At 35.7% G+C, this 12,269-nt stretch overlaps 1 protein-coding gene across 1 annotated transcript; it reads left to right on the top strand.

Moving 5' to 3' along the window:
- The first annotated feature begins 1,498 nt into the window (after positions 1-1,498).
- On the top strand, positions 1,499-12,265 carry LOC134755972 (uncharacterized). Its single transcript, XM_063692697.1, has 2 exons — positions 1,499-1,607; positions 1,761-12,265. The coding sequence occupies exon 2, from the start codon at positions 1,873-1,875 to the stop codon at positions 9,637-9,639; it is 7,767 nt and encodes a 2,588-aa protein (XP_063548767.1). The 5' UTR covers positions 1,499-1,607; positions 1,761-1,872; the 3' UTR covers positions 9,640-12,265.
- Positions 12,266-12,269: the final 4 nt, after the last annotated feature.

The raw sequence follows: 12,269 nt of genomic DNA, 5'->3' as shown, positions 1-12,269 counted from the left end.
GACCTTATTGACAATATTGACAATTCATTGACGTTGGTTGACAGCTTTAGTTTGATATTTGGGATACGTTCGCATATCAAAAAATCATCAAAAAAGTGCTCCTTAAGGGTGTTTTATTTTCTTTAATTTAGCATTTATAATGATTTATACAATAAAACCACATTAAAACTGTTTGGGGAGATGTTGGGGAGTGATGTATTTGATATAATTATAAGTAAGACGAGAATTTGACACGCGCCCACAGACGCGCCCACTTATAGTTGGTCAAACCAAATGGTCAGTAAATAAGAACAAAAAAAACTATACTCATCCTTTTCTTTTGGGTGCTAGTACTAGTGTAACCTCCACACTCGTGCGCGAATCACGGCGCGAAGCCGCGAACACGAGTGTGGAGTCAAGTTCGCTAATCAGCGAAATCGACTCCACACTCGCGTTCGCGGCTATGCGCCGCGTAGTCTGGAGCGGCCTTAAGGCAAAGATAGTATGATTCTCTCTCTCTATGTTTGAAATGAGACTTGAATGAGACAGTCCTTTGACAAACTATATATACCATCATATTTATAATGGTGCGTACACACTAAGCCAACGAATGGGTTTGCCGGCCTTCGTTAGTCCTGCCTGGAAGACTCAACAAACGCCAACGACCGTTCTATAATCATCCGTTATACGGCTATTCGCTGCGTGGCGGGTGGCGGTATCATTGTACGCAGGCAAAGCCTTCGTACACACCAGACCAACGAACGCCAACGAAAGATATTCGGCGTTGGCTAGAACCAACGAACGTCAACACTGAAAAACGTTCGTTGGCGTTCGTTAGTTTGGTATGTACGCACAGTACGCACCCCAATTCACACCGCGTTGCGTCGATTGCTTCAAATTAATCGCCGGCACACGCCAACAAACAATGGTTGGCGTATGTTAATCAGTCTAGATATGCTCTAGACACAGCCAACGAAGGCCAGCGAAACCCATTCGTTTGCGTTCGTTGGCCTGGTATACATGTTCGCACCTGAACGAGAATCAACGAACATGCGACAGCCAACACTGAAAAACGTTCGTTGGCGTTCGTTGGCTTGGTGTGTACGCACCTTTAGAAAAATCTGATGCTGCCTCCACACCACACTCTCCACGAGGCTACAGGGGGGAACGCGAGTACGAGTGTGGACGCGCTAAGCTAAAAAAATATCCACGGAATAGTCAAAGAATTGCCAGAACCGAAAATTGAAATTTCGTTTTGTAGCTCATTTTCTTTTGAATATGCAAGAGCGATAGAGAGGCGGGTAACGAAATTTCGATTTTCATTTTTTGCGGTAGGCCCTCAATTATATTAAGCTTACATTTCGAGCGTATAATTAAAAAAACAAACGCAGTTGTGATACCAAACTGTATATTTTTTGCTTTATCATTTGAATATTGCAGCTTTGGGTACATTAATAAAATTTTAAATCACTTGTAGATTATAGATGGTACACAGATCAGTGATCACATCCTTATTGTATTTTGGTGACATGCAACACTCAAGTCTTGTCTGTGCATGGACGACAAACGCAGGAACGTAATAAATCGGTGTCTCCTAGGAAATATTATTGATGTCTTAGAAACTTCAGGTAAACTAAATGTATATTGTAGCCTTTTCATTGTAAAATTGAGCTTTAATAATTTATTGAATCAAAATTCACAAGGGGTATGTGGCACTGTGTTTTGACAGTTGCCAAAGTAGTTATCTGTGATATTGATTGGTATTTTGTTTATATTTTCAGGACGAGCACTATATTCATTATGTTGAGAGTATGAAATAGAAGTAACGACGTGCAATAAAGTATACGTAAAAGATGTTATCAAGTAAGGTCCATTGTGGAACTCGGGTTGGCCATGGATGCTAAGGATTCGCGGGCTGAGGCAGCTCTGGCGGAACGTAGCAACGATGGCGGCGCTAAGTTCGCGCTCCAGTACGACAGGAGCAAGAGTCACGACGCCGGAGCGAGCGCATTCAAGGGGGACACGGCAGGCGTGCGCCCGTGCGCCGTCATAGGCCCCGACCGCGTCGTGCCGCCCTCGCGGGACGGCCCCAAGAAGACGCCAGCCGAGCCATGGCTCGCCCCCGACCCTATCTACCGGCGCATGCCTGATTACCCTTACAAGATGCCCGACCACAAGGACCCCACAAGAAACATATCACCACGACAGACATTCCAAGAAAATATGCAGCGCATTATCATGCCACCTGGATATAATTCAACTAAACTGCATGAAGATTCCCCGTTTGCATCCAAAAATATAAAGTTGAATGTGCCCACTGAGGTAAAGTATTGTGAAGTGCCTTATAATATTAATCAAGTAAGTAGTGACCAAAAACATATTAGGAATGTTGATCATAGTGCATCAAATGTAAACCCATTGCTAATGAGAGGAGTTCCTCATGGGTGGCCTGCCGGTAGTGTACATGTACGCCCACTGAGAACATATGGTGCTCCAGAAGCACTGCCATATTCAGACTATGCCAACTGTACTGGTCCCCGGCCAGTGCTTACCAGGTCTCATGAAGAACCACTGTATCCGGATCCCTATTACCAAGAGAGCAACATCCGCTTCAAACCCTATCCCAACATCAAGGAGAGATACCCACAGAGCAGGTATGAATATCTAGGAAATTATCCAAGTCCTTACCATCCCCCCAATCCCTTTGCTCATAAATATGAATTACCAAAGACAATACCGCCTCATTCCTATCCTGGCTATCCCCAAGTACCCAAATATACTGAGAGGATACCTGAGCCTTTTATGGATGGTTACCAAAGAACCCTCAGTCAACAAGCCAATTATGGTGTTCCCATTCGTAACCCTGTTATTCATTCCTCTTATAGACCTGTGCCTGGGAACCATATGCAAAATAAATTGAACCCATACTCACCAGATGGGCAACATAAACCAGTTCCAAACAAACTGCCTTACGACCCCGCAAGTAAGATGTACCTTGATTATGATACCCATTCAAAGGCTTTGCCTATGCCTGATAATTATTATCTTAATGATGTACCTAGGCCATATCATGCTAAAAATACTATTGTTGTACAAAATTTTGCTTCTCCAAGCATGCATGGAGTAAATGCTCATCCATATTATATTAAAGAGAATATGTCATTGAAAAATTATGAATATCCTCGATATAAAAACATGGATCCATCTATGATAAATCATTCTCTAACAAAACTACCACCTCAGTTTTCCCCCAGTACCTTAGCAATATCACCAGCAGATTCAAATGCTAGCAATGAAACAGCACTGACTCATGGCACTTCTCAAGAAGACTGTGGATATGTAAGCCAATCCTCAGTGACAAGTGTGAGAAGTATGGAGAGTCTAAACAGAATTCCAATGGATCCTTATGGTAGATATGACTACAGATATGGTCCAATAGTAAGAGCTTCCCCGCCAACCAAACTAGATCCCAGCAGCAATCAAGGGTCAAAATCTAAAAAAGATATAAGGCAATTTATATCATCATGGAGTGAAGGAGATGATGAAAATGCTGAAAACAGTGCTAAAAGAGATGGTGTTAAGAACATTACTGATGATAAACATACTTTTAGTAAGCAGTATGATAGTGTTACCAATCAGGAACAACTCTATGTCCTTGGATTAGTCAATGTCCCAAGTGAAGAGCTCAGCAAATATGAACACATTCAAAAAGTATCTAAATTACCCGAAAATATTAAAGGCTATAATAGTCTTGAATTGCTCAATCAATTTGAAGAAGCCATAGAATCTTCAAATATTACCAGTGTTAAACCTCCTACGCCAAGGACAATACAAATGCCGTTAAAAAGCGTTCCACACAAACATGAGCCAATACCTCGTGCTTTGTCACCATTGGATGTTGAAGCTAAAATCAGTCAATCTGTTATTCATAAAGAAGTTGGCTGTAATTTCGAAATTAAGCCATGTAGCCCAAAAATGTTGAATGTCGAGGTGGCTACACCCATGCAGATGCTCAATGAAAGAGTTATTGAAAAAGTGGCTAATCCACGTAATGTAAAGTCACCTACAATACAAGCTGATGATGACAACTTAGACCACACTTTACTGAACAAAACAATAAAATGTCCCATACCAAACACAGCATCAAGTTGCAAAATGATAAACAGTCAACATCTATCTAATTCACCTACCATTGACCATTTAAAAACAAGTTACACTTTACAAGATTTAGAAAGTAATTCGGGTGTATGTTTGGCTTCTTTACCCAGACTAGACACAGATATAGAATTGAATTTCCCTGAAGTAAATCAACAATTTATTAACGCAAACAAAACAGATTCGGTCATAACTACATCTTTCACTAAAGATCTTCCTACCTTGGACATTGACCGGTCTGCTATTGCCACTACTGAATGTGATATGAATTATCAATATTCTCCTAAAATTGAAACTGAAACAGATTTTTCTCGATTAAGCAAATACAGAAAATTAAAAAGATGTGTTCCAGGTGAAAATGATACACCACCAGCAAAAGTTCAAGCTACAAGAGTAGATAGTGTAATTATAAAAAATCCTGATAACACAAGGAGTCTTGAAGAAACCAATGATAATTCTGGGAGTGATTTTAAAGATGACCTTCAAGAATTTGCTATGAATTTAGTGTCTCAAACTAAAAATACAAAACAACCAAATGATGTGGATAAAATGTTTGACCCTTCCACCAACTCCACTATCACCGGTAGATATGATGATGTTAAAACTAATTTACCCGGCACTTTTATAAATCAGTCAAGTAATTTATCAAACAAACATTTTAACGTGAATGAAGAGACCAGCCGTAATAATTCTGTCCACGCACAAACAGAAGATTGTAATATGCACAGTAAAGATAATTTAAACCGATATTTAGAAAAGGCTGCTTTTCCAATAAATCTGTCACCACAGGCAAGATATTCTATGATTGAAGTAGACGAAGAATGCAGAAATACTGAAAAGGGTGATAAAACCACTGTTTTAGAAGAGAAGCATCAGTTGGCTGTAGGTAATATTTGCAGGAAGAAACAAATAAATAATAAAGAAAAATGTATTAGTGTTGGTAGTGTAGAAAAACCCGACGATATTTTATTGAATTCACAAAACGATACATCTGATAAGCAATATTTTAATACTCGTGAGAAGCCGCTTGCGACTCCAAAAACCCATAACAATTGTCTTACTACTGGGTTAAGCAAAGAATGCGACATACAAAAAGATGAAAAAGGTAATTCAGTTTCGCATATAGAAAATCAAACTTCAAATTCTCCAAAAATGGAAACTGAAACAAATAATTCAGTTTCGCATATTGTAAATCAAACTTTATTTTCTCCAAAAATGGAAATTGAAACAGATAATTCAGTTTCGCATATTGTAAATCAAACTTCATGTTCTCCAAAAATGGAAATTGAAACAGATAATTCAGTTTCACATATTGAAAATCAAACTTTCCACAAAACAAATGTAGATTACAATAAAGAGAAAAAAACTATTTTTGAAAATAAACAAAAGGTTGCTTTGAATGAAAAAGCACCAGTTAACAATGCAATAAGTACAATAGACCATATTGAAGACATTTCGGAAAATAAAAATGAACCCAAAACAATGTGTATCGATAAAGTAAACAATAAAGATACGCTTTATTTATTGCAAGCGGAAAATAATATCCTTTCAGAGCAGTATCGCATAAACCATAACAGTATATCGTATGTTCCCAAACTAAAGAGAAAGAAAATTAGGGGTGAGGCCACTCATCGAAAACGAAGTTACGAAAATAAGCTCGTAGACATCGTAGAACACAATGTTGTAAACAATAAGGAAAAACAGATTTTTTTATTTTCTCCCGATAAAAAAGAACTTGTAGGACAACTAACACAGAAACAAGCTCAGATTATACCAGGAAACGTTCTAGCAGAAGAAAATAATAAAACACTAGTTAATTTGATGAATATAGAATGTACGAACGTTAATAAAAATGGGCCTACAGAAACTGTAGCAAATAATGACGTTATTGAGAACATTTCGCATAATTTACCAGACGATATAAATACCAATATGCCAGTTTCATCTTCGCCTATCAAAAACAAATGTTACGAAACTGAGACGAAAGCACTACAAAATAATTTGCCTTTGAATACTGATAGTGACACCAAAAAATGTATTGAAAACTCTGATTCGGCACTGAAAAATAATCTAAATTCGGATAACCCAGTAGTATCAAACAAAATTGTTAACAACAATGCGTTAGAGATTTCTAGTGATTTAATTGAACACAAAGAAAAGTCTTTGGCACACGCAAACGCGAGTATTAATTATGAAGCAAAAGAATTAAATACGCTGGTCAAATACCATCAACATGAAACTCAATCTCAAAATCAATCAATGGACATTAATCTTAAGAACAAAGATTTTGTTCCTTTGGTTAACTCTGATATGAAAGAAAAAGAACTCGAAGAAACAATAAAAGATTACACTATGAGCTCTGTTACAAATAAAGTGGACACGCTCAATGTCACGGATCAATTTGTAGAACACGGCGTAGAATTGAATGTAAGTAAAAGTACTAATTTTGAAAATGAAAACATAAATATTACCACCAACGTACAGAAAACTGAATATCAATCGCAAAAACTAGAAAATTTTGAATGTAAAAACGAAGGCCGACATCATGATGTCCAAATGCTTAATAATAGAGATAATCCCGTCTTGACAGGCTTCGAACATGATATTCAAAAGAACCTTTGTCAAGAAGAAACAAAAACTAAAAACGTCCCGGCGTGTCATGCATTTGTAAATAAAGAGCTTTTTTCTTCTCGTTTTCAGAACTTGCTTTTTTATAATGAATATTTCGACACCTGTTCTAATCCTGGTGAACACAATAGTTTATGTGATCATATGGTCAATAGTCCAAAAACTGATCACGTTGATGTACATATTGAAAATAAAATTAGTAATGACGAAAATATTAGGGATTTGGATTCGTCTGATCGAATCGAAACAATGGATGAAGCCGCTACGACTGAGGAATTTGGTAACGGAAATCTTGGTAAAGAAGTATTTTACGCCACTTCTTCGGAAAATAATAAATGTCAAAGAAACGAGGATAATGTTAACAAAAATTGTATTCAAAACGATAAAGAAAGTACTATGCCATCGCCAAAAACTCAAATAAAAAGTTTTGATGAAAATGAAATGAATATTGTCACAGATACTTATGAAAAATCGGTGAATAGTTCGGTTTCTAAGTCTTCTTGCCAGGAAATGGATGAAGCATGGAGAAAAGATTTAGAAAACAATACTGGTAAATGCGAATCAGATATACAATACACAAATGAAGAAACTTTTCCAAAATCGGTGGACAATTCCGGTTATAAGTCATCTGGGCTAGAAATCGTTGATGAATGTGTAAAAAAATTTGAAAATGACAATGACGAATGCACAAATAAAGATACGTTTCCAAAATCAGTTGACGATTCTGGTTATAAGTCACCTAGCCAAGAAATGGACGCTGAATGTGTAAAGAATTTAGAAAACAATAACGGCGACGCTGATTTACAATTCATTAATAATGTCGAAAGTGATGCTTGTGCCACTAATATTATAGTCATTGATAATTCTATAAGTGTGACACCAGAACACTGTAACGAGTATAGTACAATTGGTACACCTGTCGAGAATGAGTTGGATAAAAAAATAGAATCATTCGTTGCACATTTAAGTGCTCGACCACGTTTTTCCCTCAAAAGATCTTTATCTGACTCTGCTTTAAATGCATATGATGATGACGTTGACGAGCGTCCATCAAAAAGATGTATGTTGCCCAAAAGACGGAAAAAAATCTGTGACATCAGCAAAATAGACGAATCCCATTTGCTGAACATAATTCAAAGTAGTAGAAGAAATTCTGTGTCAACACTTAGTAACGAAAATTTTTCGTTTTGCATACTGATAGATGATCATTGTATTGTCTCTGAAGAAAATTATGAACAAGAAAATTATATGCAATTTGAAAACAATTTCTCAAACCATTCGATTAAAGATCCTGTAGTGGATGAAAAGAGTGCATCTCCAGCGTATAACTTAGAAGACCAGAACGAAAATACTTCTGACACATACATAACCAAATATGATGAAGAAAAACTTTGGGTCGAAGACGTTGGCTGTGAAGAAACTATTGAAACCGAGGACATCGCAGAAAATATCGTTATTGGTGATCCAGCTTCTCCAAAGGATACGGATTTAACCGATTATGAATCGGACGATGAAGACATGGATACCTTAAGTAATGAAGACGCAGATCACATGAGCAAAGTTAAACACATATATGGCGACAACATGTGCACAAATGATGCTCAATTAGTTGACGCGTTGTACAGAACGCCTCAAATGGATGTTAATAAAAAACTAATGGATAAAGAATCTCATACAACCGAGAAAGGTAGTAAATATTATGATAGCGATTCATTAGAAATGTTATTAGCTGAACCTGTTGACAATATCCCTCGTGCGGTTACAGAGTCAAATATAAAGTCTATTAGCCTGCCGATCCGGCAGGGACCTGAAGCAGGCACAATTAACAAAGAAAATCTAAATTCAAAGTGTTTGGAAGTTCCCTCACCTCTTATGAATAATATAAAAAATAAAGTGACGATTGGCGCTATCCCAAATGAAGACAATATAGAATCGATAAATAATGTTACGGAGCCACCTGCTGATAATAATTGTGATGATACTCAAGACGGTACAATACACTCATGTGAGTCAAGTTTAGACAATGTTTTCTCTTACGTTGATAAAACGAACAGTATACATAAAACTTCTAGTTCTCCCGAAGTTTCGTCAACTACATCTGAAGAAAAAAATTCAAGTATATTACTTAAAATTTCTAACTTCAAAGGTTCACGAATATCTGAAGTAAAAAACTCAAGTTCCGATAAGCAAGAACACAATAGCTGTAAACGTACTACCAACGAATATTTTAAACCTGATTACAGCCATGGTACCACTTCAAAGCGACCATTGCTCACTAAAGCTGCTCAAAAATATATTCCCCCGCTTAGGGAGTCTATTCCTGATCTAAAAGTAAAACTGGCTTTACCACAACAAAGTCTACTAAAGTTGCAAAAAAACAAAGTAGCCAAAGAAGAACCAAAATTTAGCACTCGGAATATTTATAGTGATAATAACATTAAGCTAAAAAAAGAAACCCCAAAGAAAATTAAACCTAAATTTGAAGATGTTCTTAAAAATATTGATGAAGCTCAGTTTCAAATGCACAAAGCAAAGAATAAGAAACCTAAAAAGTACATTCCCAAGGTGGTTATAAAAAAGTCCGAAAATGGTTCACATTATGCCAGTACTTGCGCAAAAGAAGCATTTAATCCAGATTTGACTGGGAGGAAATGGCAGCCATGGGTATTTATTGAAAAGAATAAATTTATTGACAACATGGCACTCAGGAACAAGGCAAGGGCTGTGTTCAGTCACAGAAGAAAGTCCTTTGTCTTGGCTGAGAAATTTTGCAAGTACAAATCAATTAGTACTGCAAAATTTGTCATATCCCAACCCAAATTAAATGATTTTTCTACAGGAAATCTAAAATATACAATAAAATTGAAACATAGGTAGCTAATGAAGTAAGACTGTTTGGAACTGGTTTGTCAGGGTCTGCATTACAAATGTATCTGCATATCCAAGACTGGAGCCCACCCAAATTAACATTCCTTCGATTCCAAATTATTTTATTTAGTTAGGATGTTAACCATTTAGTTCATTACCTTGTGACAAAGCCAAATTTTCTACAGTGTGATATGAGAAATAAAATTATTTAGGTACTTTATAATAAACTTATTAGAAGTGCAATCTGATCTGATCTGTAATTTGTTACTGTGTTACAAAGTTTATTAAAATTGTTTTTCTTAAAATCATTCCATTTTGTAGCAGAATTATAAAAATATATATATAAATATCTGCACTTAACACTTTATAATAAGCCATAAATTAGTATTAATTGTTTATTTATTGTCATAATTTAATATTGTTTTTATTAATATTTAGTAAGTTATATATATGTATAAAGGTTTAGGTTTGTTAACAAGTACTGTTTTACGATTGTTTAGTGTTGCAGGGATTTGTTTCATAAACATTAAATAACACTTAGTGGAATATAAACCTTATGTTTGCACACAGATAAAAACCTGTATGTATCTACACAATCGTAATCAACATAGCAATGTTGAAATTTATTTTTTAATAATTTCGTAATGACTGTACTGTATGAAATCGTACTTTTAATATCTACTTGTTATTTCGATTACTAGTTACTAGAAATATAAAGTTACTGTTGCACGTATTTATATTTTAACTTCTACTAGTACGTTGGACACGTTTGCCGGCTGTACTTGCGATATAACTTCGAACCGTGTGATTTGGTAGTAGGTCCTATAGCCAGGGCAATGGATACCGCCGGCGAACGTGTTATGTCACGAAACGGGCTCGCAGACGGGTTAAAATGGGGTTTGAATTTTATAATAAACAGGTATTTTTTATGAGACACCTGGATAAACAAATAATTAATTAGGTATATAAGATTGGTTAATTGCGAATGAAATGTGAACCTATCTACTACTGTATATAAAAATTAGGATGTAATTATTTATATGACCAGACAACCCTTGTTGATATGGTTAACAATTGCTCACGTAAATTCTAAGCACCATTTTAATATATGTGTATTGCGAGAAATAGGTGTTACTTTAGGCTCAAGTACAAAGAGTGCGTACTGCTGTTGTTGATGTCCTATACTGTATTGTGTATTTATAAACATTATGCTTGTTGTCGTTTAATGTTGTCTTGTCTGCATGTTGATTCAAACATTGTCGTACAACGGCATAGTGTAATGAACTTTCAGTGTGAAATAAGCAGAACCAATACTCAGACGTTATATATATTAGAAAATGAACTAGCTTTTCTATGTAATATTTTTATATTGCTCTGTTTTACGCTCTTCGACTTGCGATGTTACGAGCGGTGTATTTAAATATTTGATGGGACTTGCTTGACCCATAATTTCCTAATGCTGTCCTTAATAGAATCAAGTGCCTGATATATTTAGTTTGCAGTAACATAATATCATATATTATATATTTTGAAAATACCGTATACTCGCATACATATGCAGTGCCTTTTAACGTTTGAGCTAAAATTTTACACCACCGTAAATTGCGGAGTACCTAATAGTGTAAATTGTAATTACAGTGTGTATATTATACACAGACACTTCAGAAAATGGTGTATTTACTGATCTCATAATCAAGGCACTCGCCATTAAACGTTTTAGCCTGATTGTGCCTAAACCGTATTAAAATAAAATAATACACTATTTTTATACTATGTACAGGGTGTTAAATAAATATATACCAAATAAAGTGCTTTTATTAGAGTCCTGCATACATTGTAGTAGCAACCGCCGTCTCGTATATTGTAGAAATTAGTCGTTAAGTATGTTGTGTATATATGTAATTTAAAATATATTTTCCTTGTATTGAGTGAGTGATGCTCATAATTGGATAGTGGTTTGAAACGGTTTTATATATTATAAATATATTTATAGTAACATATTTTAGGCTGAATGTTGCATAACATAACTGGGGTAATTTTATGAATACTTACGAAATGTACAAAATAAATAAGTATGGATATGAATGATGTGCTATAGATAAATATCTGCATAATTTACAAGATGTTTGGATTATTTTGAGGCTGTTCTATTTAAAAGCAAATTCATGGTTCCTGTGGGACAGTCCGACTGATTACGCATGTTTGTTCTTTTACCATTTGCTATGTTACGTATGTTGTTAATTTTTTGTATTTTTTTTTCTATATCCTAAAAAAATCTTTGTAGTTTCGCACTATTGAGTGGACTGTTTGAAAGTTTTATTTTACAGCACTGTTGGTAATTGTTATATTTTAAGCGAATACTAAGATTTATTGCATTAAGGGTTATGGAATAAGTTATAAGAGATCGTAAAATATTTGTTTTGCGTTTAATGTTAAATGCATATCGTTTAATGCCAGTAACGCACGTGATAGTGTTTCGTGATAGATGTAACCAAAAGGCGCGCGCTCGCTCCGCGGGACGGTCCGTCGCTGGGAGCAGTGCGCTATTTGTTAACGGGAATATTAAGTTTTTGAGTGAAACCTAGTTTTGAGAATTGTTCTAATATTGACCAAATAAATGTGTTCTAAATAAAAATCCT

This window comes from Cydia strobilella, chromosome 3, assembly GCF_947568885.1.
Source record: "Cydia strobilella chromosome 3, ilCydStro3.1, whole genome shotgun sequence".
Taxonomy (NCBI): Eukaryota; Metazoa; Arthropoda; class Insecta; order Lepidoptera; family Tortricidae; genus Cydia; species Cydia strobilella.
This window is presented reverse-complemented; position numbering and strand designations above follow the sequence as displayed.